Here is a 27,677-nt window from a genome sequence, read left to right as displayed (position 1 = left end):
CGGGATATTGTTATCAACCCTTTGGGCTGTTTGATTCGCGGGAGTACCAAGAGGAACTAGACCCCTCCATTAGCATTGTTGGAAGCACCCGACAACGCTTGCCTTGATTCTGTCATGGCCTAGTCTTGCCGTGAAAGATGGCCCATGATGGCCTTTTGTTGTTCTCTCAAGATCCTCACCGTTTTCGCAACGTGCTCGTCTTCGACATTATTAGGAGTTGCCTCATGTTCGTGTCGTGGATATCGCCCATCATGAACCGGCGTGGCTATGTCTTCCTCGTTGCGGGTGTCACTAATCGAATCCTCGTGTCGAGGCGGATTTTCTTGGGCCTCAACATTATGTGCGATGTTGTCATCGTTAGCTGCCATCTTTTAAGATTTTTACTCAGAAACAAAGAATCAAACAGATTAGTAATAGATGCGAGAATCAATTCAATTACACAACTATCTAAGCTCCACGATGGGCGCCAAACTATTTACCCGTAAAGCGGTACAATTGAATTTATAGCGTGGTTTATAGACAAGCGAATCGATTTGATCCCAAAGTAATAAATAAATTAAATAAAATGTAAGGCTCAGCGTAGAAATTGAGATAAAATAACAAACAACTTGGTTCTGGGAGCAAAGCTTCCGTAGGCAGCAATAAGAATATCGTTAGACATAAAATAAAGTATTATTTAGCTTGGAATAATGTGTAGCATAAGTTTGTCAGAATTTTCGTGTGTTACAATGGCTGTTGAAGTCACTATTTATAGCTATACCTAGGGAACATGGTCTTAGGATCAAGCCCTTCTTAAATGACAATAATGGGGGCATTGTTGAATAGGCAACGATATACCATAAATGCCAAAATTCTCTATAACATATGTGTATTTAATGCCGATGAATATTTTTCATTGAATATCAACAAATATTTGTTTGACCTCATTGATAATGTTCCCTTACGGGTTTACCCGATGTCAACCGAAGTTGTTGCCCACGGTCTTGGCTTCCATTTGCTTCGTCTTTCGTCTTTTCCCAGTTTTACGTGTCATTCTGTCATTCAAATACTTAATATAAACCAATTTTACTCTATACAAGCATAATTATAAATTGTATTAATAAATTTGCTTTAGTTTATTGATAGTTTGATTAGTGATAGCATGATAAAATGTAGAATTCTAGAAAACAATTAGAATTGGTTGGGTGCTATGTCCAAAAAGTTTTAAGAAAGAGTCGTTAATTTGAAGAGGAAATGAGACAAATAAAAATAAATGGAGAGCGAAAGAAAACATTGGAGGGCAACTTTATGATTGGGAGGGGCAAAAAAAAAAAAACCTACATAGGCAAAAGGCGGTGACCAAAATAGTATTAACCTGTTTGAGACGACGAACATATATAGTGAATTACTGAACAAAAGAGGCGCAGTCCCTTGTCCTTCTCAGGTAAGAGCAGAGCTTCTAAGCTCTGTGTGATCGGCGTTCCCTCAATTAATTAACGTATGACCCAAGAAGGTAGAAAAATAATGGGGAGACCGAAAGGAGATGGAGCTAGAAGCAAGTCTCGTCCCTCTAGCAGCAGGTCCCCTCTTTCTTCCTTATTCATTCTCTTCGTTTTTATTATGCTCGTTTTCTTAATATTTGTAATTATTTGGGTTTGAATGCAGTCTTGCTGCTTCATTACTGCCCCAAGGTTCTACCCCTGTGGGATTCGGAGGCTATATGGGCACTTCCCGTGTTGACTCTTCTTTGTCAGCTGAAGATTCTCCCCCTTTCTTGGTACACTCTAATTTAACTTCTCTTACACTTAAAATTTTTATGCGTTTTGGTATTTTTCATTGTTAGAATTTTAAACTATATTAATGGGCACTAGATTCTGCAATTTACGAGCTTTATTTTTTCTTTAACAAAATTCGAAAGCTTCCTAATTGATGGTTTATCTGAATTTGATTGATTAATTGCCGCTTATCCAAATGACAAGGCTGACCCACAAGGACCTTTTTTTTTCTAAGTGAAAAAAAGTGGTAGTGTTTCCACTCTTAATTGTGATGGCGTATTTGTTTGTAGGATATTGACAGTGAAGTGGCGCAACACTTGAAGAGGCTTGCCAGAAAGGACCCTACCACTAAAGTAATTTCGTTTCTTATTCTATTGTTAGAATGCAGTTTGGACAATATTAGTTCCTTGAGAGATGCGAATTAGGAAGCAATCTTCATATTCATTATTCATCTAATTTTTTTTGTTTCATTGTTGGACTTGCCTGTAGTTCGGTGATACTTTAATTTTTCATGTTTGAGAAAACTCATTAAAATTCCTCTCTTTTCTAACAGCTGAAAGCATTGGCATCTCTATCTCAGTTATTCCAACAAAAGACTGCAAAGGATATAATACCAACAATCCCACAGTGGGTATGCTCACTTCTCTTTCCTAGTTGCTGGCCAATACCCTAATAGTACAACGTCTAGGCAATTGGCCGTGCTATATCTTATCTTGCATATTTTGCCATTGGTGGAAAAAGATTTTGGCCTCCTTTTAAAGAAAGTTCCCTATTGAAGTGATTATTTGAAATAAGAATCAGTATAACTAAGTTCAACAATCGTTTTAAGTTTCTGTTTCAGATGAAAACAATTTAAATTTCTAGACAGGGTCTTCAAAAAAATGAAAATTTCTAGATATGCACATTCGTATACTGCTGCTTTCAAAGAAAAAAGAGTCCATGAGCGGTCAGGTGCATGCTGTATTGCCTTGGTGCCGACTCTGAATTGTCGAACGAGGTGGAGCACCTAACTTGCATCTTACCTAGCTTTAAGTTTAAGTGCTCAGGCGAGCCTTTAATGACACTATTTACATTTTGAGTGTTGGATTGTTGTAACTATGGAGTGTTTCTAAATTTTTTATGGTTTGGGTGGAAGAATTACTAGTTATCAGTCTCTTAAGTGGTTCTTACTCCCCTGCTCTTCCTGATAGGCATTTGAATACAAGAAGTTGCTACTGGATTACAGCAGAGAGGTTCGACGAGCAACTCATGACACCATGACAAACCTTGTTGCCATTGTTGGGTATGTACTTATCTTATTTAAATCATAACTAGATATAGTTATTATCTTGCTTCTGCTACATGGACATCATTCTTCAAACTAAATTGGCCCTGATGATGTGTCTACACCTCTCCCCCCCACACCCCCCCCCCCCACACACAAATTTTCCTTCATTTAAATGAAAACTTGTTTTGTTGAGCTCCTTGTTAGCTTCTATAGATTAAATTGCAACCTGCTGCCAGTGATGCGGTAGTTAAGGAATATGTTGACAGGCACTTGCATTTTCGTAAAATTGACCCCTAAATCATTTAATGATTGGGTGGTGCAAATGATACCCATGATAATAATAACTCTTTCTTCTTAAGTAGCTGAAACCTGATTCATAACTTGGAAATTTGCTGTTTGCTGCAACCTCTAGCATAGTTATGGTTTTAAACTGCCCCAACTCAAATCAGTCCCATTTAGTTTGAAGCGGATGAGTAGTTTTCTCAATCTTTTGTCGCAGATCATATTTGTAGCTTTTGGATACCATCTATAGCTTCCAAATTTTTGTTGTTTCCTGTCCTTACTTTGGGTGATTTTCATTGTCCTTTTTCTTCTCCTCTTTTTGCAGAAGAGGTTTAGTTCCTTATCTGAAGTCTTTGATGGGACCATGGTGGTTTTCCCAGTTTGATTCTGTCTATGAAGTTTCCCAGGCTGCAAAAAGATCATTTCAGGTTCGTGTGTTTCTCAGACAGTAACCTCATTGTAGATTTACTAACTAATTGCATGGTACTCTCACGTGCAACTTGAGGATACAGAATAAACTTTCTTCTAATTGGAAGTGCTAGACACCAAAATGCAATTGAGGACCAACATGATAGTGTATCGATGCAGTGAAGTGGAACGAATACATGAATTTCATGTAATAGTTTTGTCTTTAAGTTGTATTAGTTAGACTTGGTTTATGTTTGACCAGCTCTGCTTTGCTTATCATGGCATAGAAAATAGATATGTCGGAGGTACCTACTTTGTTTATGCACTGTTCGAATCTTCTTCTGAATGGATAGGTGCTGTAATCTATACCTTTGGTTTCCAACGAAATTTTAAGTAATCTTTGGAACTTATAATCAATCCCATGTTTATTTTTAGCTGTTGCTCATGGATAAACTTATTCAGCAAAGGTTGTATATCTGAGAGTATCCACATGTTGTGGTTTAAAGCACAGAAAGGATCTGAGGCATGATCTGAAAGATCAAGGAGATGCTATTCGTTTTTTGGTTCTGTTTTGTTGATGTAACTTCTTCACTCAGTTGTCTGTTAATATATAACTAAATAAAGCACAATGTCAGCTGTTTCAGTCTTCATCCTATGCCTCACGGTCCATCTGTGTAAATATTAACAGGCTGCTTTTCCAGCACCAGAGAAGAGACTAGATGTCTTGATGTTATACACATCGGAGATATTCAAGTACATTGAGGAAAATCTGAAGCTTACTCCCCAGAGCATGTCAGATAAGAGTGTGGCATCGGATGAACTAGAAGAGATGCACATGCAGGTAATATCATGATTGTATTATCATTTTTCCTGTTATGATCAGCTGCATGAATGTTGATTGAATTGGCTTTTTGCTTCCTGCAAATTCTCTATCAATCATGTATAATGAAGCGTAAAAGCTGCATATATTTCGATTAATATTCATCATGAGGAAGGCATTTAAAAATGAAAGGTTTCAGTAGATTAATTTCTTGCCTGGAACCTTCAACTTCAAGTGCTTCAGTAAAAACATCTTTTTCTAGTTCTTATCACCAGCATAAGATTGTGCTTCTAAAAGCTTCCCAACAGCACAACATTCCTGCTTTTTCAGGTTGAATTCTCTGGTATGGCATGAACCAAAGTATTAGAGTGTTGCGTTGTGACTCACGTTCTTCGGAGAACCAATCGAAATATTATGAGCTAGTGTAATATACTAATTTAAATGTACAGGAGAATAAAACAGTCCTTCTGACCCATCTTATGTGACAGTGTTTGACCGGACACATAAATTTAAGAAAGAAAGGAAGTCTTTCCACACATAAGCTAAAAATATATGTGGATACGGATTGGTGTTGGAGAAGAATACGGATCGGTTTTAGAACATAGGTCGTTATATGTTTCATTGTAACAACTCTAGAGTTGTTTTAGAACAACACTAAGTCAGTGCGTTAAAAATTACGAAGCGTGCAAAGCCTCAATCATATCTAACATGGAGTCGGCGTCATTTACATAGGTCATGCTGCATCAAAAAGCTAGCAAAGAAATATATTTGTATTTAAGGCTATGTATGTTGCTAAGTTTGCCTTCAAAAACTCTGTGTTTCTTTCTTTCCAAATTGTCCACCAAAAGACCATGGGAATAGTGTTCCAAAGCTTGTGTGTCTTCCTATTGAGACCATCTCTTTTCCAGCAATGTATAAAATCTAGAATGGAGTGAGGCATTGTCCAGGACATGCTTGAAATGGCAAAAAACATGCTCCAAGTCTGATAAGAGATCTTGCAGTATAGGAAAAGATGATGAGTATCTTCAGGGTTCTTTTCGCAGAGGAGACACCTGCTACATAATTGCATTCCTTTTTTCTGAAAAATTGGTTGGGTGAGGCATGCTTCCTTAGCCACAAGCCTGGAAAAAACAAGAAACATTCAAGGGTGCTTTGTTGTGCCAAATATACCTCCAAGACCAAAGATCACTGTTGGAAGAAGTCAATGACATGTAACAAGACTTAACTGAGAAGATTCCACCTGAATGGTACCTCCGTATAATAGAATCATCCTTGTGTTGATCCAAGACAGTGGTGCTAAGGGACTGTAACGGAGCACAAAATCTTGCAACCTCCCAATCTTTTAAGTTCCTTGTTAGAAATACATTCCATCCTTGAGCATAAAAAAATCAGCTACAGGGGCATTATGAAGTGAGGAAATGTTGTGGAAGAAGTCATTTAAATTCCATAATTGGCTTTTCTGGCACACATGATCGGATAATGGCTATGCATGCAGATCTTAGATCAGGCTAAAGCTTTATTTGATATCCTAGATGTGCCACCGAATATCATTATCCTTGTGCTAACCTAAGTTGCTCGGACTCGGGTGCGGGCATCCGATACGGGCACGGATCCGAGTGTTGGATTCGGCAAAATTTAAATTTTAAGATTCGGAGGTGCGGATCTAGGTATGGATACGGGTGCGGGGATTCGGTTAAAAAAATTCAAAATTATAAAAAATAGAGCTATATTGGTTTCTCTTTGTTTGGCTTGAAACACGAAGCAACGAATATGAGACAAAAGGACTATAATATTGAAGGTATGCCATTTCCCATGTCTGAAATCTATTTTATCTTTTATTTTGAGAAATCAAAATCTCAATTTCCCCCCCAAATTTGTCCATGGACTAAAGTTTGTCCATGGATTCTGGTCAAAGTATTTGAAGTTGGTTGACCGAATCCCAAACGTATCCCGATCCAGACGGGTTCGGCATAAAAAATGAAGAGTCCGCGCAACTTAGGTTATAAGCAGCCAATCTCTACTTATTTGGTCAATGCCTAACAGAACACTGATTTGCTGTTAACTTGCATTGGGTTCTACTGTGTTTTACTATTTGATGTTTGAGAATAGGAACGTATACACATTATATACAGATTTGAGGAGGGTGTAGAAGATTGATACATAGATTATATGTATGTGCAGAGAAAACCCTTATAAGAAGAATATGATATAGGCTTCAATGGTAATGATGTTGATTATTTGATGAAATATCTCAAAACCGTTGCATCTTGATGAGAAGGAAAATACACCTTTGCCTGATTTCCTTGCCTCCTTTTAATATTTATTGGGTACCTGAATTTTTGCATTGTATATATTAGCACCTCCTTGGTGCTGTTAGATGTAGAAAAATTGCTTACTTATCAAAAGATTTTAGACTTCTTCCCGCTTCTCACATTTGACTATTACAATTTTTTTCATCCCCATTGGTCTTGATCTTTTCTTTCTTTTATTTTAATTGATTCCAGGTTATTTCTTCATCACTGTTGGCATTGGCCACCCTTCTTGATGTTGTGGTCAGCGCACAACCTGAACGGTCTGTTTCAGTAGCTGAGTTAAAGCGTGCTTCTAAAGCCAAGGCCATTGCTGTGTCCTGTGCTGAGAACTTGCTATCTGCTCATAAGTTATTTCTGGGATTTCTGAAGTCTGAGAGCCCCGCTATTCGCTCAGCCACTTACTCGGTCATGAGTAGTTTCATAAAAAATATTCCTCATACTATTAAAGAAACAGACATTACACATCTTGCGGATGCAATACTTGGAGCTTTCCATGAAAAGGATCCCTCTTGCCATTCATCAATGTGGGATGTGATCTTGCTGTTTTCTGAAAAATTTCCAGAGAGTTGGAGTATCTTGAAAGTTAAAAAATCTGCTTTAAGTAGGTTCTGGCATTTTCTTCGAAATGGTTGCTTTGGATCCCAGCAAGTATCATATCCTGCTCTGTTATCATTCTTGGATGTTCTACCTGCACAAGCAGTTGAAGCAGAGAAGTTTCTTCTTGAATTCTTTCATAATTTGTGGGCAGGAAGAAGCTTGAGTTATTCATTACAACTAGATCGTCTTGCTCTCTTTAGAGCGATGAGAGAAGGTTTTCTATTTTGCTTGAAAAACACGGATAGGTGAAGAGTCCACTGAACTTTTCCCTTTGAACTTCTGTGGCCTCTCAACTTTTTATCAGTTATGTTGAGATTTGTCTCTTTTAGTTTCTGGGTATGTATTTCTTCGTCTGATTTTGGGCCTCTCTTCCAGGTTTTCTGATGCAGCAAATTCCCACAGATTTCAGCGGTCACTTACAGATCAGATCCTCTTAAAGCTGCTGTGGCACGAATACCTGTTCTCTGTCAGCTCAAAGAACCAGGAAAGGGTCTTCTCTTCTATGGATTCTTCTGATGATGGCGTTCAACCTTCTCGTCAGGGATCAAGACAACCTAATGTCAAAATTCCAGAGGGTTATGTGCAAGATCTTGGCAAATGCATTGTTGAAATCCTTTCGGACTTTTCTTTACTGGAAGCTGACTTGCTTTTGCAATTCTGTTCAGCATTTCAACAGACCTGCTCGGGTGTATTTCAACAAACAGACAGTTCTGTTGAGAATGGAGAAGGGGTGACCGAGTTCTTGTCAGTACTGAATCAACACGCAGTAAGGAAAGGTGAAACTTGGCCTCTAGTTTATTTGGTGGGACCAACGTTGTCAAAGTCATTCCCTTTGATTAAAACACTCGTAAGTTATTCCTTAGTAATGTAGTCTTTTGGTCATGGTTTTATGATAGAAAATAATTTGGGCTCTAAACCATGGTTGCCTCGGCCCCCCACCCCCCGAGCACCACCAAAGAAATGGAGGGAGGGAGGGAGAGAGAGAGATAGAGAGTCTTGGTGCGTACTACAATGGAATGGGACTGCTAACTGAAACATCTTTTGAAAATTTACTTCACACAGCCTGTGATTTTCAGACATGTTATGGGTTGTTGAAGTAGAACCTGGCAACATAATTGAAACAGGATCTCATGCTTTGGCTTATGCTTGTAGCCTCTAAGTTTCGCCAGTGTAATTTTGTGCTTCATAATAATTCCCACTCTACCATCTGTGGAGACATATATTCTTTGAAATATCAGGAAATTAACTCTTATACAATCATTTTCTGGACTTCTAGGAATATGTTACCAAGAGCTTTTCTTTGCTCAAGTTCACATTTGGATCTGTCAACTTCAACGACTCACTTTCAAATTTGGAAACTGAATTGTCAACTTGAATAAAATCAAATTGTGGAACATATGCACATAATAATTCTTTTTTACTTATACTTGACTCTGTGCTTAAGGATTATATAAGGAAAAAACTTTTTGCCTATGAGGAGCAATGAAGAATCCTGCGTATAGCATTCTCTATGTGTCCGCTGGTATTCCATCTTTCCTTTTACTGCCTTCTTGTGGACTATGGGTGTCTTTTTTACTTTTTCCCCCCCTTTTTCCCTGTGTTAATCTCTTCTGAGAATGTTATGATGCAGGTCATGGTATATCCAAATTCATTTAAGCTAATGATTAACTTTTGTAATGAATTAAAGAAATGGTGACATTTGGCGCTTTGTCTAAGATTTTCAGATTTTGTGATGGTGTCTCAGAGTTTTGACCCTGAATTACGAACCAGAAGTCTAGACATTTTGATCTGTATTCATGTCCGAGCTAGTGAACTTGTTGTATCAATACCCATCCAAAAATAGATGATTAGTAATATCCCCACATTTTGAGAATGGATTTTATCTTTCTTCCCCAGATGCCTTTTTTCCTGATTCTCCTAATTGGTTCTGGCCTTAAAGAAGAAGAATTCTGGTGCTACTAGGGTTTTATTCATCTCAGATCAGTAAAAGAGGTGCACCAGATAATGAAACGCTACTGCTTCCTGATCAAAAAATTGATAGAAAAAGGGAAATTTGGATATTTTCGACAAGCCTGTTTCTAACATTACTTTTCTGTCTATTCAATTTTGGACTTTGAGGAATTTGTCTCCATAAGCTTTCAAAGCCTTGCTGACTACTTATATTAGTTAATATTCAGACCTTAGCCTTCTTTGAAACACTATTTTAGAAATTAATTTGCTTTCAAGGGAAGTCCGAAAACTCCTATAGCTGTAGAAACTTGGCTTCCTTATGTTTCACTACTGAGTTACCTGAATAATGTTAGCTCAAATTCATCTTATCTGCATTTGATTCTTTTGTGGTTTCACCATTCCCATCTGGTCATTGAATTTAGATGCATTTGCATTTACTCCTCTGGGAATAGGTAAAGGAAATTCTTCCACAGGTGACCTGCCAAAAAGGCAAAAGTTGCTTTGATTATTCTTTTTTGTCTTTGACCAATTGCTTTCCATTTCACTTTCATTCTCTTATGTTGGTTGTAAGGGATCCCCTCTTTAGCAAAAGAAAAACCTAGGATTCCCTTAATGCAGTGAGCATTACTGTGGCTGCTTTCTCTATTTTATCAAATTCTTTCAGTTTTACTTTTATTCTCTCATATTGGTTGTTGTCAATTTTAGGATTCCCCTAATGCAGTGAGATTTATGGCGGCTGCTGTCTCTATATTTGGTCCGCGGAAGATAATTCAAGAGATCTTTTGCATTGAACCTGAAGCAAAACAATTCTTGCATGTCTTCAAGGAAATCTTTATTCCTTGGTGCTTGCAGGCTAACAGTCCCACTACTAGCATGCGACTAGATCTCTTGCTTTTGTTACTTGATGATGAATGCTTTGCAGAACAGTGGGCTAGCATTGTTACACATGCAACAAATTTGGAAGAACTGAAATCCGGAAAAGGGATTGTGGACTCTGATTGCCGCCTCTCTCTGTTGGCTATGCTCGTTGAGAAAGCAAGAGAACAAACTAGCATTAGAGGCACTTTCCAAGTTCCCCAGGCTGCCCATTGGCATCATCAGCTTTTGGATTCTACTGCCATTTCTGTTGCTCGAGCTTTTCCACCTTTTGAAACTTCTAGTGTTTCATATATGCGGTAAGTAACAAATTCCTGAAATATTTTCCTTACGCGCGTCTTGATCTAACTCTTCTACATGGAAGTGTACATTCTCTAGTGTTACAATGGTTGCATTTTACTGTTTACCTAACTTTGGCATCTAATAAGTTTTACCTGCTATTGAATTTGAAACGATGACTCCCACCATATTAAAGCAGTACTCTGACCAGAGAGTTAAGTATCTCATTTATTAGGCTTGAGGATTTTCACTGGTTGGGGGGAGGGGGGGATGTTGTGGATCGAGTCATTTCTATCACACTTATATTTTAAAATCATTTGAACTGTTAAGGGTCTTATTGAACTAGGAGTTGTTATCTTTTGCCTTGAATCCTTGGTAATTGTCTCCTACCTCAAAATTGTATAGTGTAAATCTCAATCTGCTCTTCTGAATGGGGTAAATCTATTACTGCAACTAAAAGCTTTTGTTAATTGTTGACACCAGAATATTCTTTGATGGCCTTCCAAAATAGTGATATTTGACATTTAAGTGCGTAGAAACATGTAAAAAAAGTTATTAGTTCCGACGAAGTTACTGCAGTTGTAACCTTGAAGTGATTTTAATGCGTCTAGCATATATGTCTAGCTAGATGCTTGCTGATCAAAGCCATCGTTACAACCTTGAAGAGAATGAGGGGCTGTACATTTCTCTCACAACAGTGGTGTGTTGCAGGATGATAAACTATTAATGTAGTTGAAATTCGTTTTACAGTTGAAAAGTGTATTCTAGGTCCAGTCAAGATATGCTGTTTGCTTTCTTTTAGCTAGGCAAGAGCCAGCTTCTGTCAATGGGTGTATGTTAATGTTACCTCACAGGATAGACGCAGGTTCAGGAATCTTCCACGTATATTGACTTAAGCATAGGTAAGCATACTCACCCAAAAATAATAACTGGTAGCCACGCTATGTTGCAGCTTTTAAAAAATTGGTGCCAGCAATTAAGTGCCATAGTCTCCGGCTGCTCCCTTTTTGAAGTTTTTTATTTTTTATTTTTCTAGACTTATTTAGCTCGATGTTTGAAGTGATGGTAGGCTGTGGCTGATGGACTATTTGGACATTGTGGGAGTTTTGTTGGAGTTACACTCTTAGGGTGAGCTACTAAGGGTTCCCTCCGGGAACATTATATATGCACACGTCGTGCCAATGAAATTTGATTTGATTATAGTCCTTATATAAAGTGTGAGAAATAATGACACGGGAAATTATATTGATATATATTAACTAAAGTGTCTTACAATAGACCTATTTATATACATTGTTTACATAGAACTAGACATATTTTCTGATGTGGGATACTATACATAATAACTATGTAACACTCCCCCTCAAGCCAGTGCATATAAATCGTATGTAATGAGATTATTACAGATGTAACTAATATGAGAACCAGTGAGAGACTTGGTGAAAATATTTGCATGCTAATTATTTGACCTCACAAACTTTGTAATAATATCTCCCACACTCAATCTTAATAGTTTAGTCCTCTCACGGAATACCGGATTTGCCGCAATATAAAAAGCAGCTTGATTATCACATACTAGTTTCATTTTACTAATTTCTCCAAATTTCAATTCCTTGAGCAGTTGTTGATCCAAATTAGCTCACATATTGCCATAGCCATTGCTCGTTATTCTGCTTCTGCACTAGATCGAGCAACTATATTCTGTTTCTTGTACCAAAATACCTCCTACTAAAACACTATCCAGACGTAGAATGTCTATCAGAAGGTGATCCTGCCCAATCGACGTCTAAGTATCCAACGATTTGTTCATGGCCTCGATCCTCGAACGACAGTCCTTTGCCTCGGGTTGATTTTATATACCGAAAAATTCGAACAACTCCATCATAATGGCTGTCACAAGAAGAGTCCATAAACTAACTTGCAGCACTCACAAGAAAGGAAGTATCAGTTTAGTCACTATGAGGTAATTCAACTTACCAACCAGCTGCCTATATCTTGCAGGTTTGCTAAGAGGCTCCGTTGTCCTTGCAGAAATTTGAAATTTGGATCCATAAGAGTATACATGGGTAAGGGTGGCAAACGGTCCGGGCCCAGTCCTAAACTGGTCTCGCGGGCCGAGCCTAAACGGTCCGGTTCTAAGTGGGCCCGGGCTTCATGGGCCAGGCTTAAACGGTCCCGGACTTCATGGCCTTTTGGGTGTAACCGGGACCGGGACCACGAACTAATGGTCCCCGGCTATGTGGGCCGGGCCCAGTCCTAAGTGGGCCTAAACGGGCCTTGACTATTTTTTAATTTTTTTTTATCTAAGTCGATTTCTTTTTAATTATATAGCTTATATATAATATTATATATAATCTATATCTATAAATATATATATGCTTTATACATTGCTTATCGGACTAAGTGGGTCGAGTCTGGGCCTAAGTGGGCCTGACCTATTTTTTAATTTTTTTTTATCTAAGGCAATTTCTTGTAAATTATATAGCTTATGTAAATATATATATATATGGGCCTAAGTAGATCTACCGGGACCACGAACTAATGGTCCCGGGCTAAGTGGGCCGGGCCCGAGCTAAATGGGCCTGACCTATTTTTTTTAAATTTTTTTATCTAAGACAATTTCTTGTAAATTATATAGCTTATATATATATATATATATATATATAATTTAGATAACTTATATAGTATATTGCCTTATATAAGATTGTATATATAGTAGTATAGTATTATAGATATACTAAGTGTATAGTATATAAGCTATATTCGAATTTCAATATATTAAGATGAATTCGGTATCAAATATATATATATATTAAGATGAACTCGGTATCAAAGTTGCAAATTAAAGTTTACATTTAATACTTCAAATTAAAGTTCAATGCCTTCAACATAATACTTCAAATTAATCTAACAAACTAAAACATTAAGCATAATACTTCTAATAATTTTAAAATAACACAAATTGTTTCAAATCAACTTAAAATCTTAAATACGAATGTCTCAAATCAAATTTTTGGATTTTTTTAAAAAAAGTAGCCGTTTGAGCCCGTCTAGGACCGATTGAACCTGCCCACTTAGGACCCGGTCCCGGACCCAAACGGTCGCGGTCCTAACGGGCTTCTTCAATGAACCGGCCCACTTTGGCCTTAAGCCCCTGGTCCCGGGCTTAAACGGGTAGGCCCGTTTAGGCCCACTACTCATATGGGCTCGCGGGCCTGGGCCGGGCTCGGGCCTAACCGGCTCACTTGCCACCTTTATCCATGGGTCTACAACCGTCATTCCTGTCTCTTCAAGAATATGTAAGGCATACTTCCGCTGTGAAATAACAATACTTGAGCTGGATTCCTTAGTCCGGAAGTGTTGAAAGAAATGTTGCTTCAAACTGGTGATACCATCTTGATCATTGCCACTAATAATAATATCATCAGCGTAAACCATCAAATAAACACATATATTTGAACCAGAACGCCGATAAAACACAGAGTGGTTAGATTCATTTCGATAACTGTATTGAATTTACCAAAGCAGGCTCGAGGAGACTATATTAGACCATAGAGTGACCGACACAATTGACATACAAGGCCACTAGACTCTTTCTGAGCAACAAAACTAGGTGATTGTTCCATATAAACTATATCCGTAAGATCACCGAAGAAAAATGTTATTAATGTCCAATTGATAGAGGTGCCAATAACGAACAACAACCATGAATAGAAAGAGCAGATCTGATGCTATTTTAGCCACGGGAAAGAAAGTATCACTGTTATCAAGCCCAAATATTTGAGTATACCCTTTGGCAACAAGGCGGGCCTTAAGCCGATCAATCTGACCATCCGACCAACTTTGACCGCATAAATCTAACGACAATCATAGTAGATTTACCTGAAGGAAGAGGAACAAGTTGCCAAGTACCACTCACAAGGAAAGCAGACATCTCATTATTCATAACCTGTTGCTATCCTGGATGAGACAATGCTTCACATGTAGACTTAGGGATGGAAACAGAGGACAAAGAAGATATAAAATAATTATGGAGTGATGGCATCAACATAATGTTGATTAGGATTAAGTGTGACTGCATACCTTTACGAAGTGCAATCAGTAGACTAGGAGGAAACAAGTTTGCAGTAGGAGCACGGTTAGGTGCAGGACGTGAATCAGCTGGGCATGATGCTGGATGAGACGACGGTAAGTTAAGAGTGATTCCTGTGGCTGGGGATCTATGAGGAGCAACATTACATTCCTCAACGGTCGGTACGGTAAGACTTGTGGTTGAGGATCCAGGAGGAGCTATAGTAAACTCCTCACGAGTCACTATAGGTAAGATCCCAGATATATCAAGGTGGTCAGAAGAGGTAAAATAAGGTCAAGACTAAAAATGTATGACATCAGCTGACATAAGGTACCTACAAAAATCAGGTGAGTTGCACGATATCCCTTTTGAACTCGAGAATAACCAAGGAAGACATACTTGAGAGCACCAGGAGCTAATTTATTTTTTCCGAGATCTAAGTTATAAATGAGCATGTGCTCCCAAAAACACGAGGGGAAAAGATTATAAAGGTGATTGAGGAAACAATATTGAATGCGAAATCTGACTTTGGATAGAAGATCGAAGGCATTCGATTAATCAAATAACAAGACGTGAGAACTGAATTGCCCCAAAAATGCTGTGGAAAATAGGAATCAATGAGAAGTGTGTAAGCAGTCTCAATGAGGTGCCTATTCTTTCTCTCAACTACCCGATTCTGCTGAAGAGTATACGGACAAGATGTCTGATGAATAATTCCTTAAGAAGTTATCAATTGATGAATTTGAGAGGATAAGTATTCTAAGGCATTATCAATGCAAAAAATGCGAATAGAAACACCAAACTAATTTTTTTTAATTTCAGCACAAAACTCTAGAATATAAAAAACAACTTAGCATAATCTTTCATTAGGAAAATCCAAGTACATCTTGAGTAATCATCAATGAAACTAACAAAATAACAAAATCGTAAGGTTGAACTGACTCTACTAGGACCCCGTATATTAGAATTAACTAAAGAAAAAATATACTCTACACAGACTCTCAACACCATGCGGAAAGGTTGTTCGGGTATGTTTTACAAGTTGACATGGCTCACAATCTAATGTATACAAACTAGACAAACTAGGCACCATCTTTTGAAGCTTGGATAAACTCGGATGTCCTAATTGTTTGTGAATTAGGTTTAGAGGATCTATAACTGGACATGTTGTGTAGGGATTGAGTGAGTCAAGGTAGTAAAGGCTGTGTGATTCACCCCTATGCCAATCGTCTGTCCCGTACTGTTGTCCTGCATAACAAAAGAGTCATCAATAAAATATGTACAACAATGGAGGGCATGAGTCAACCGACTAACAAATGCAAGATTAAAAGGACAGTCAAGGGCGTAAAGAACAAAATCTAAAGTGATAGAGGATAAGGATTAGCTTGTCCAACTCCTTTTGCTTTTGATTGGACTTCATTGGCTAAAGTAATGTTGGGAAGAAATTGTGAATAAACAATATTTAACAAAAGTGACCTATTATATGATAAATGGCACCTTTGTCCATAACCCACGGTTCAAGAGTAGTAGATTGGGAAACACAAGCAAAAAAATTATCAGCAACAGAAGTATGAGCTCGAGCAACAGAGGCTACTTGTGGAGGTGTCTGTTTACTTGCTCGATACTGAAAGAACTCATTATATTCCCATTCAGATAAAGAAAACCTCTGGTTATGTGCAGTCCCGATTTGAGCAACATGAACATTTTTAGGTGGTCGACCATGCAAAGTGTAACACACCTCATAGGCGTGTCCAAGCTTATTATAATAACACTTGGGTCGAGACCTTCCAAAACGACCTCCTTGTCTATTATCCATAGTTAGAGTGCCCGATTTTTCAATGTTTGTGATGCGAGAACAACGAAGTCAACTGTTTGTGATGAGATCATTGTGTGATTTGGCACTTCAGCAAGGCAAAGTAATCGAGAGAACAATTCAACAACTGTAGGGACAGTCGGGTTAGCCAAAATCTGATCGCATGAATCAAGGTCATTAGGAAGTCCAACGAGTGTAAGAACTAGTAACATCTTCTGTCCTTGCTGTTCTTGCTTTTTAACACTAGTAGAAATTGGCATCAATTTTTGTAATTCCTCTATGACTGCCTGTACTTGACCCAAGTACGTAAACATACCCAATTCCTATTTCTTCAAACTTGTCATCCGCAATATCGTATCATAGAAACGAGATATGTCATTAGTGTATAAAGTGCGAGCCTTTTACCAAACTAAATGACATATCTGAAGTGCTTTGGCCTTCTCATCTCAATCGTTAGCCTTTTTGGTCAAGCGGTCTTGAACACCTTGACCCTTGCACCACGACTCCACCGGGAAACCCAAGCTAAGTAGTTTGAACATTCCTTTAAGGGTTTCGAAGTAATCATAACGCTTGAACTTCCATAACCCGTGTTGTTAGAACCAAAAATATCAAATCCCAAAGGCGTTGGATTGCAGAGGTCGAGCAAATTATCACCAAATAATAGAAACAATCAATTGTAACTCGCTCAAACAGGTAAAGGAAACACTATAGCTATCGAAAAAATCACTGTAGCTGCCGGAAAAATTGCGAAATGATCGGAGTAAAAAGAATAGTATGGTATGCTTGGAATCACTGGACGATCAAATTGTCTTGAAGAAATTTTGTTAAAAACCGGCTGGAAAGTGCTTCACGAGCCGATGCGTGAGTCGGAGTCTCGTCAAAAAATTTCTTGCTGGTGCATGAGCATGCGTGACAAGGGTTTTGCCATGAAATTTTTACGGGTTGGTTGCTAGAAGCTGATCTACCTCGTGGTGGTGCTGGTTTTTGCACCACACCGATCGCGTACGGACCTGGGTAGCTGAAAAATTTCTGGTTAACTAATTTCTTCTTCTCGAAATTGCTGGTAATTATTGCACAACGATGAATCTCGTACGGTTGCTCTGATACCATGTGAGAAATAATGACACGGGAAATTTATTGATAGATATTAACTAAAGTGTCTTACAATAGACCTATTTATATATATTGTTTACATAGAAGTAGACATTTACTTTCCGATGTGGGACACTATGCATCATAACTATCATTTTCAAAAAAACTATACATAATAATTATCTAACAAAGGTTTTTGAATCCTGAATCTAGGCAAAATGTTATGCTACATATCAAATCTTTGGATTCTCCTTGATAAGAAAAATGTATATCGAGCCTAACTCAATTCCAAAGATAGCTCATGAGCTGATGATTGGCCAAAACATAAGTTGCACGGACTCTTCACTTTCGATACTGCACCTATGTTGACACGACGTGGGTATGGGATCCGTATAGGGTCAACAGATTTGGGGTTCTTTGACCAAAATCGACGGAGAAATTCGGGACAAATACAATAGTTTCTGAAATCAAAACAAAAGCTAGGATGAAATTGAAGAAAATGCAATAACTTGTATAAAGAAATTTCTATGTTAGTTCTTTTTCTTTTTATAAGGAAACAATAAAGTTAAGGTTGAGATTCGATCCTGAACTATGTCAGTCCTTTTCTTTTTATCTCCTTCTCAGATTCTTCTCTTGATCAATATTTTCTCCGTTTCAGAGTTCCTTGTATGTTTTCCACTTAATGTCTCGTAATTTAGACATATTTTCAAAACTTTATATTTAGATATTGAATTATATTTAGCTGAATCCGAGCATCCATATCCCCGAATCTTAAAATTTAGATAATGAAGGATGCTACCTTTATATCCACAACCGTATTGGACCCCTGCACTCAACTCCGAGAAACTTAGGCCAATGTGGCACTAACACCCTCCACATGCCTAAGATTGGACATCTGAAGCATGAATAATACAACATGGGGGCCCAACATTGGATACGTCGAGAATAGGAATGAGTGGCTCTGATACTGCGATAAGGAATAGATTTTGGGTTAACACAAACCCAGAGACTATTGTCAGCTAAGGATGTCCACTATCATATAAGGAAAGTACAATCCATTTCCTCAACCAATATGGGCTACAGGAACAATCATTCTATGTTTAGAGACTTTTTTCCCTAGGATGACTACATGGTTATCTTCTCTATCTCATTACCTATGATTATAGCCTTTCTTGTTTTTTGTTTTCCCATCTCAACATTAAGGCTTCGGTGGTAAGGAGGTGTTGTTTCATTTGCTTAAGGCTAGAGTTAGTAGCACTAAGCACTCTGAAAACCTAATTTTTTGTTATTATTGTCTTATTTTGGGCTGCTTTGTTGTTCCGTTGCAGTGCTGTTCTGGGTGGCATAGCAGGAGATGATGAAACAAACTTTCTGTCCCAAAGTACATTAGTACTAGTATTCGAGGAGGTTCTTAAGAAGTTGACAGTTTTCATGATGGATTCTCCCTTCATATGGGTCAAGGAAACGTGTTCTCTGATACTTATCAGAGACAAAAACACTGAGCTGGGATTTGAACCTTCTATTGATGTGAATCAGATGGTTAACTTTGCTTTACAAGCGCTTGATGGTGGTTTTTGTGCATTGAAATGTTTGAATCATGAAATTGAGCTCGTTTCACGAATCTTAGCTGCAATTTTTGTGATTAAGTGGGAGTGCCGCATGGCTACTGTCTTCAATGATAAGTTTGGTGAAGAAACAGCGGAAACAATTCAGAGAAGGTTGGCCTCTTGTGAACTAGTGCATTCTCTCGATCGCAAAATTGATAATCAGTTCCTATTTAGTATCAACATAGATAGTCGAAAGAGCCTGGAGAGTATCTTGGTCCAGGCTGTGAGGATTGCTGTGCTCAAGGATAGAAATTTGGATGCTGCCAAAGTCGCATCGTTATGCTGTCACTGGGTCCTTGAACTTCTTGAATGTCTCTGCCCTGATCAGTTTGGGGAACAAAAGCTATTAGACAGATTCCTAAGCCAGGACGAATCTTGGCCTGCTTGGGTTGCACCAGATATGAAAGATGGGAAAAGAGCAGCCGTGGTGAAAACTGAGAGTGTTTCAACCGATGTGAGTGTTCTTCCCGCTTAAGTATTTTTTATTAAGCAGTTTGGGATGATCTTGTGCACCTATTTTTCTATTCACTTCTATGTCTAGCTTGCTGGGAAAGAGGGAATTACAGTGAGGTCTTGTAACTGATAGATATTCCTGTATACTTTCTCGTTCAACTATTTAGTTTTGTAACATTTTCTGTGGCATTATTTTGATCTTTTTCAAGGTGAGTTACATTGTATCATGCATTCAACATAAAATCTGTATTATGAGATCTCAGAATATTCTGTGTGTGTACTTCACCCTTTGCAGACCCCAAGAGACACCAGGTTTGTTGCTCTGATAGACAGACTTATTCCAAAGATAGGGTTTGACAAAATTATTGCTGGTGCTGTTTCTGATGTGTCTCCATCTTCAACTGAGGATCCTAGTAATCAACCTACCACAACTCTTCAGTGTCATTATTCGCGTGCCTGGCTAGCAGCTGAAATCTTATGCACTTGGAAATGGAATGGTGGAAGTGCCTTGTGCTCGTTCTTGCCTCATCTCTGTGATTATTTGAATAGTGAATGCTATACGCCTGAGGATGAGTTGTTAGATTCCATTGTCACCATTTTACTTGATGGTGCACTTATTCATGGGGGAATTACTGAACTGAGCCTTTCAAACTTACCTCCTGTTACAAATATGGATAGTATTGGAGAACCCTTCCTGAGAGCTGTTGTATCATTACTGTCTAGACTTTTTGTGGATGATGTATGGGGAAAGGACAAGGCAATATTTCTTTTTTATCTGCTTCAGAATAAACTCCATATTGGGGAAACATTAAATATAAATTGTTTGAGGATATTTCCTTCAGTTATGAGTGTAATCATTCGACCGCTGAGTTTTCCATTTGACAAAGACAATGCAAACATGCAGTCTGCTTCTTCTGAATGTTGTGAAGTACAAGAGGCTATTATGGACTGGCTCCAGCGAACTGAGTCTTTTCCGCCCTTAAATGCATGGCAAACAGGAGAAGGTAAATTACTGCTGTCTACAGTTTGTACTACAATTTTCTAAAGGATAAGCTGATATAACTGCATATTGTCTCTGAGCCGAGGGTCTCCTGGAAACAGCCTCTCTATCCCTCCAGGGTAGGGGTAGGGGTAAGGTCTGCATACACTCTACCCTCCCCAGACCCCACTAGTGGGATTCTACTGGGTGGTTGTTGTTGTTGTTGTTGTAAGCTGATACAACTGCAATTTTCTTTTTGTGCTGAGTACTAAGCTCTACATAAAGTAATCAAATTAGTGTCTTGGTATGTGGCAGAGATAGATGCCTTTTTTTTGGGGGGGGGGGGGGTTGGGTTTGGAAGGGGAGCTATTTTTGTGGCCTTTGCTTTACCCTTGTTGTGGGATATAGTGCAATTACTGTGTTTTCTTGCATCTAATATCTGAATTTTCCAATTCATTTTAACACCCCCCCCCCCCCCCCCCCGCCCCCCACCCCGCACCAAAAAAAAAAAAAAAAATTTTTATCCCTGTCTTGGGTGTAATAGAATCTGGTATTTTCAGATATGGCAGATTGGTTCCACCTTGTCATATCCTGCTATCCTGTACGACCAATTGAAGGAGGGAAAGAGTTAAGACCAGAAAGATATGTCAGTTCTACTGAGAGAATGCTACTGTTGGAATTATTTCGGAAGCAGAGAAAGAATTCTGCATTATCTGTGATAAACAAGCTGCCGGTTGTGCAAATTTTGTTATCAAAATTGATTCTGGTTGCAGTTGCTTATTGCTGGGAAGAATTTAGTGATGATGATTGGGAGTTTGTTTTATACCGTTTTAGGTGGTGGATTGAAGCAGCAGTCATTATGATGGAGGATGTTGCTGAGAATGTGAATGATGTTATGACAGATGGTTCTGGTTGTGAACAGTTAGAAGTTACGCTGAAGAGGGTCAACGATACCGTTTCAGTGAAGGGCTCTACTCCTATACAACTCGCAAGCAATGCTCTAATTGGGTTTTCTCTGTTTTGCAACATAAGTGGTCTTGAAGAAAAAGAGCTTGCTGATGTTTCTGATCCCTTGAAGAGTGACAGATGGGAGATGGCCAAAGACCGAATTATAGAAGGTGTTCTTCGGTTGTTCTTTTCTACTGCTGCTACGCAGGCTATGGCAAGTTCTTATTGTAGTGAAGCTTCCTCAATTGTAGCATCATCTATCCTTGGTCATTCTAAGTTCTGGGACTTGGTGGCATCACTTGTTGTTGAGTCCTCTTCAATTGCAAGAGAGAAGGCGGTAAAATCAGTTGAAATTTGGGGCCTAAGTAAAGGGCCTGTTAGCTCCTTGTATGCAATGCTATTTTCTGCCGTGACACTTCCTTCCCTAAGATGTGCTGCTTATGTTGTTATTCTTTCAACCGAACCTTTGTCTCACTTAGCTTTGCACACTGCCGACAAGACAAGTTCCTCTGATGGAGATGCTTGCAACAACCAGGACACTGACGGTTCTACTGAAGAAAGTCTTCATCTTAGGGAAGAAGTTTCTTCCCTGCTGGAAAAACTACCATTTGAAGCTCTTGAAATGGACTTACTTGCGTTTGAAAGGGTTAGTTTTTTCCCTTTTTTCCTTTTTGAGCCTCTCTTTGTTTCTTTTTCAAAGCTACAGCAAACCACTTTTGTTTGCTAAATGTCTTTAAATTTGGCAGATAAAGGTCTTTCTAGCTTGGTCTTTGTTACTTTCACATCTAGTGTCGCTACCATCTTCATCACCCCTGAGGGAGAGAATGGTTCAGTACATTCAAGAGTTTGCTACTTCAACAGTATTAGATTGTCTTTTCCAGCACATCCCTTTGGAATTTTGTGTGCCATCAAGCTTGAAAAAGAAGGATTCGGAACTTCCACCTTCAGTGTCAGAAGCAGCGAAATCTGCAACTCATGCCATCACTTCTAGTTCTGTGTTATTTTGCTTGGAATCACTTTGGCCTGTCAGACCAGAAAAAATTGCTTCACTTGCTGGTGCAATTTTCGGCCTCATGCTTTGTATTCTTCCAGCTTATGTTCGAGGGTGGTTTAGTGAGATACGTGACCGTTCTACTTCATCTGCCATTGAATTTTTCACTAGAGCATATTGTAGCCCCCCTCTGATTATGAATGAACTCTCCCAGGTATGAATGATGTGAATCCTTAAGCACTCTGATACTTGAACATTTATTGAAATGAATTCATCACATGCTGAAATTTTGCTTTCATTTTCGTGGATGATATAAAGTTCTCAAGAAATGAAATTGTCCATTGTACCCATCTGGGCTCTAGTGATGAAATTGACGAGAAGATTTAAGATTATTGTGAATAGTCTCTAGAGCAAGAATGAACTTTTGAGTTATTAGAATAAAGGAAATTCCAGGGGCTTTCCTGAATATGAATCATTTCATTTGAAGTGCTAGGGTCATGCATTTCTTTTTAGTTTCCTGACGCTGGCTAACCCAGTGGAAGATTGACTGGCTGCTTAAATGTTAAGATAATCCAATCCGGATGAACATTAAGTACCTATACTTGCTTTTATTTATACGCTTAACTTTTGCAGCATAAGCTTTATTTGTAATCTCAGTCAGTCTTTTGCTCTTTGTGACATAAAATTCCTCACTAACCTTCATTAAAATGCAGATAAAAAAAGCCAATTTTTCTGATGAGAATTTCTCGGTCATCGTAAGCAAATCTGCTAATGAAGTGGTGGCCACTTACACAAAAGACGAAACAGGAATGGACCTAGTAATTCGTCTTCCGGCATCTTACCCACTGAGGTCTGTGGATGTAGATTGTACCAAGAGCCTTGGCATTAGTGAGGTTAAACAGAGAAAGTGGCTAATGTCAATGATGTCATTTCTTCGTAATCAGGTGTCTCCCACTGACTTACTTCTGATATGTGCATCATTCTCCCATTCCATCCCGATTATTTCCTGTGTCTGCCCACTATTAATCCGTCAATCTCTCATCTGCTATATTCAAATTTATCGCCTTGATATATGTAGCTGTTACATTTAATCTACTCTTTGATCATGCATGTGTTTCCTTCTGAGGCATACTTTTTCAATTTATAATGTCAGTCTTCAGTTTTAATGGTACTAAGGTATACAATGTCCCGATTTTCAGGTATTGTTATTTTACCATCTTTGTTGTTAATTAACTGTTTAGTGGCTGTTATGTTTCTTCAATGACCTTTTCAGCATTTAAATAACTTTCAACGAGTTCTTGGGGGGGTTGGGCTGAAGTATTATTTTTCTTACAATGCAGAATGGTGCTTTAGCTGAAGCAATTCGCACATGGAAGAGCAATTTTGATAAGGAGTTTGAAGGTGTTGAGGAGTGCCCTATATGTTACAGTGTCCTCCACACTTCAAACCATAGCCTTCCACGGCTAGCTTGCAAAACCTGCAAACACAAGTTCCATTCAGCCTGCCTCTACAAGTGGTTCTCCACTTCTCACAAGTCAACTTGTCCATTGTGTCAATCTCCTTTTTGATCATATCATCCAAAGTAGTGATGTCTTCCTAGAGCAGTAAATATAATTTTTCCTTTGGATAGCTCTTAATTTCGTTGTCTGTCACTTATGCCAATGGTGGTGACTGTGACACAAGATTTGTGGGTTGACATACCCTTCCTACAGCGAATTTGTAAGTGCTCTCTCTCTCTCTCTCTCTCTCTCTGTCTCTCTCTCTCTCGTGTTTGTGCCCATTCTTTTCTTTCTTGGACCGACTCTTTTCATATCTAAGACCTTGCAGTGTGTTTACTTTTGTTACCTTCGGTATCTCAAGTGATAACATCTGTCTACGCTGGAGATTTTGGTTTTATATAATTAAAATGATATTCTGCTTGTTTGGTCAGGGAGCTTCTATGGTTGCTTTTATCATGTCATAATATGAGAATTGAGATGGTTAGCTCTTCGAGTTAGCAGCTTCAAGATACAAATGAGCTAAGATGGTAAAGATGCCTTAATCTTTCTTGATCATCTGGTACCTTTCTTCAAAATCCTAACCAGCCTGAGGTGGAGTTTGTATTCATAAAAGTGTTGAAATATTTATTCAAAAAGCCCTTTAAATTTTTCAAAATCTTTTGCAGGATATTTCCATACCTTGGAGGGGAGGGTAAGTAACACCATTTGATGGGGTTTCATCTACCATGGAACATTCTTAAGCATTACAACTTAGCTGACAGCTTTCTACTGTTTCATGCAGTTAAATATGTTTATTTGCATTTGTAAAGCGGGTGCCGAAATTTTTTGGCGGACAGGCAAGCAGACAGTTTTCTCCAATGGTGTCTGGCTTATTGCCACAGTATTGGCAGCTGTTGAATGGTGTTTACATATAATTATGTGGAAAAACAAGGATGTAAAGATTTGCCGTTGATCTTAGATAAATTCCCTGTTTAAAGTTATTCATACGAGAGAGAGATTAGATAGAGAGGTGTATTTTGTTTTAACTATTTGTTAGGATTTCTCCTTACGCCATTTTTGCTGTTTTCCCCTTTTTGTAAGGTTCAACTTTTGAGATAGTTGATAGAGTTTGAGCTATGCTATCCAAGTCCAAAAGAATATATGCTCTGCCTCCTAATAGATCGAGGAGAGGGATTTACTCTGATCTAAAACTCTAGCATATTGTGTTAATTCTCTGTGTGAACTCTTGAACAATCTATGGGTGTTTGAACTTTAACAAGTCAAAATTTTGCACACTACGGTGGAGTTTGATTAAGCACTATACTTTTTCTTCATTGTACTTATATCTTTATCATATTTTTTCCCCCTACCGTTTCGTCCTATTTATCTCCTGTTCATCATAGATTGAACATCATGACTTGATGTGATATATTTTAACTTCTTTTAAAGTATAGTTCTGATTCTTTTCAATATTTGTTTAGGAACAATAATAAACACAAACAATATAAAGTACTTGGAAATCTAACAAGCGTAAAAGTTAAAAATAATATGTTATAAGAAGTTAAAGGATCTAAAATACACAAAAGTAGTACAATGTTTTATTAGGTTAGGGGAGAGAAAATATTACATACCTATGCTCAGCTCATAGCTCGCCACGTATTCTTTGTCCATCCTTCATCTTCTTTGTATATATGTATGCTGGAAGCCATCATCAATTGTGGGTGGTCTATTCAACTCCTCTGCCTGCATAAAAAAGAAAGTTGAATTGGATTAGTCTGACGAGAATGACAAAAGAGTCACCCTCATCAGATGCTTGCCTGACCTTTACTTCAGTGCTCTTTTTCTCAGTTAAATTGGATTAGTCCGACGAGAGTGACAGATCCCATGTATTTTCGCCATTTCAATTCAGAAGAAACACTTACTCCAGCCATCTAACATTTGCCTCAGCCTCAGCTGTTATCATTCAACCCGTCTATCCCATCTAGTTCAGCTTGATAGTAAACGTATATTTGTTCATTTGAAAATTCTCATTACTTCTTCGATTTCGACCCCTCTCAGTAGCTTGTCTTGTTTCTCCCTATTACCGAACGATACTTCTCTTCTTCCGACTCAGTTATATTTTCGCTCAATTCATCACATTTCCTTGGAAAACCAATCAATCGCTACTCCGTTTAACCTAAAATTTGACTAATAGGCTAATTCAATAGTAATTTTTTTTTATAATAGACCTCAAGCAATTGATTCAATCCAATTAAGTTGATCTTTGTTAATAAAAAACAAATAAATGAAGCTAGTAATTGGAAAAGAGAGCAATAGGACAAGAATGAAGTGAAAGCAATAAAGAAGAAACAAAAAGCTTCTTATTGGTTGATACTTTATGCTGATCTAGTAGCTTATCGTGGCTGAAGGAGAGTAGAAATTTTAGTATAATATTGATAGTAAAGCGTAAATCAAATTGGATCTAAACGAGGGAAGAGGGGTTGTTTACCCTAAAAAAACGGATAACAATTGAATTTATACGCGGTTTTAAGGATACGTGATATAACTTAGCACAAATTAAGAATACAGATTAATATTGAAATTGACGATAAAAGAAATAAATGCAAACCACACGAATCGAATAGTCTTGGCCCTCGAGTTCGATCACCCTTGAACCAAAGATGTTTCAACTGATGTATGAACATAGCAAGATAATTGTAGCTAGAAAATGACAGTATATTGCTTTATGTTGCGTAAAAAATGATGTCTTTTACAAATGGTCAAACCCCTTTATATAGTAAGGGAGTCTTACTCTTGATACAGTTTTATATAAGGTAAGAAATCTCATGATTAGCTAACTAATCGGCCTCTCCTTGATACGTGCTGGAATTTCCGACGTGATCCTCGACCGATTGCGGATATTTCGGCTTTCTGTTATTCGGCTCCGTAAGTTTCGCTCGATCTTGCTCGGTCTTGATCTTGCTCGATCTTGATCTTGATCTTGATCGGTCTCTGGGTCACGAGCTCGACGATCTAACTTTGCACCATGGTTCGATATAACACTAGGTCAAACCTTAACTTATCATATTCCAGTCTCGATTAGTCACACAAGAGGAGAGCCCGATTTTGACCGTATACAGATAGTTCCCTCGTTTCTCGGAGAGAAGATGACGAGAAACAATATGAACATCCGAATCCCATCACGATGGGCTATGACGTAAGCGACAAACGGTCACTGAGACACCCGACTATGACGTAAGCAACAAATGGATACCGAAATGTCCCATCGGTCCAGTTATAAGGGCATTAAATGCTCGTCATTTGCTAGTCAGCTATTATGGGTTCTGAACCGTCACCAGCAAGCTATAAGTACCCTAACTTTCCTTTATTCAAACTTTACGTTCAAAGCTCCTCCTATTCTTGTTTTCTAAAAAATCCCTTTGCTTTGCAACTTTTGCACCCAAATTTCTTGAACTTTTAGCAAACCGTATACCTTCCTATTTCCCTTTTCTTCTGTTCTACAATGGCGAAAATTTCTAAGACTGTATCGCAAAAAGAGGTCGCCTCTTCATCACGACCTATTGGCGACAGGGCTGCGGTGGAACCTCACCCTGAGGAATTCATTCCAGCAGGGTGCCCTACTGTTGCCTATTTTAAGGTTAAAAAGACCTCCTCGGTAGCGGGTCGATGTGAGCCGGTCTGGAGGTACATATGCACAAT

At 38.4% G+C, this 27,677-nt stretch overlaps 1 protein-coding gene across 2 annotated transcripts; it reads left to right on the top strand.

Annotated features, from left to right (window-relative positions):
- The first annotated feature begins 1,271 nt into the window (after positions 1–1,271).
- LOC107820607 (E3 ubiquitin-protein ligase listerin) lies at positions 1,272–25,274 on the top strand. 2 transcript variants are annotated; one of them, XM_075222905.1, is made up of 20 exons: positions 1,272–1,559; positions 1,645–1,756; positions 2,045–2,107; positions 2,308–2,385; positions 2,945–3,036; positions 3,629–3,731; positions 4,400–4,552; positions 7,036–7,685; positions 7,816–8,015; positions 8,106–8,287; positions 10,096–10,565; positions 18,851–19,583; positions 19,878–20,586; positions 21,122–22,155; positions 22,256–22,714; positions 23,214–23,444; positions 23,841–24,219; positions 24,431–24,526; positions 24,665–24,690; positions 24,781–25,274. In XM_075222905.1, the coding sequence occupies exons 1-17, from the start codon at positions 1,480–1,482 to the stop codon at positions 24,066–24,068; spliced, it is 5,577 nt and encodes a 1,858-aa protein (XP_075079006.1). In that variant the 5' UTR covers positions 1,272–1,479; the 3' UTR covers positions 24,069–24,219; positions 24,431–24,526; positions 24,665–24,690; positions 24,781–25,274. The 2 variants fall into 2 exon arrangements, with proteins under 2 accessions (XP_075079006.1, XP_075079005.1); XM_075222904.1 differs by having other exon boundaries at positions 7,816–8,287.
- Positions 25,275–27,677: the final 2,403 nt, after the last annotated feature.

This window comes from Nicotiana tabacum, chromosome 10 (assembly GCF_000715075.1).
Source record: "Nicotiana tabacum cultivar K326 chromosome 10, ASM71507v2, whole genome shotgun sequence".
Classification (NCBI taxonomy): Eukaryota; Viridiplantae; Streptophyta; class Magnoliopsida; order Solanales; family Solanaceae; genus Nicotiana; species Nicotiana tabacum.
Note: the sequence above shows the minus strand (reverse complement) of the source record. Positions and strands in the feature narration are given on the sequence as shown.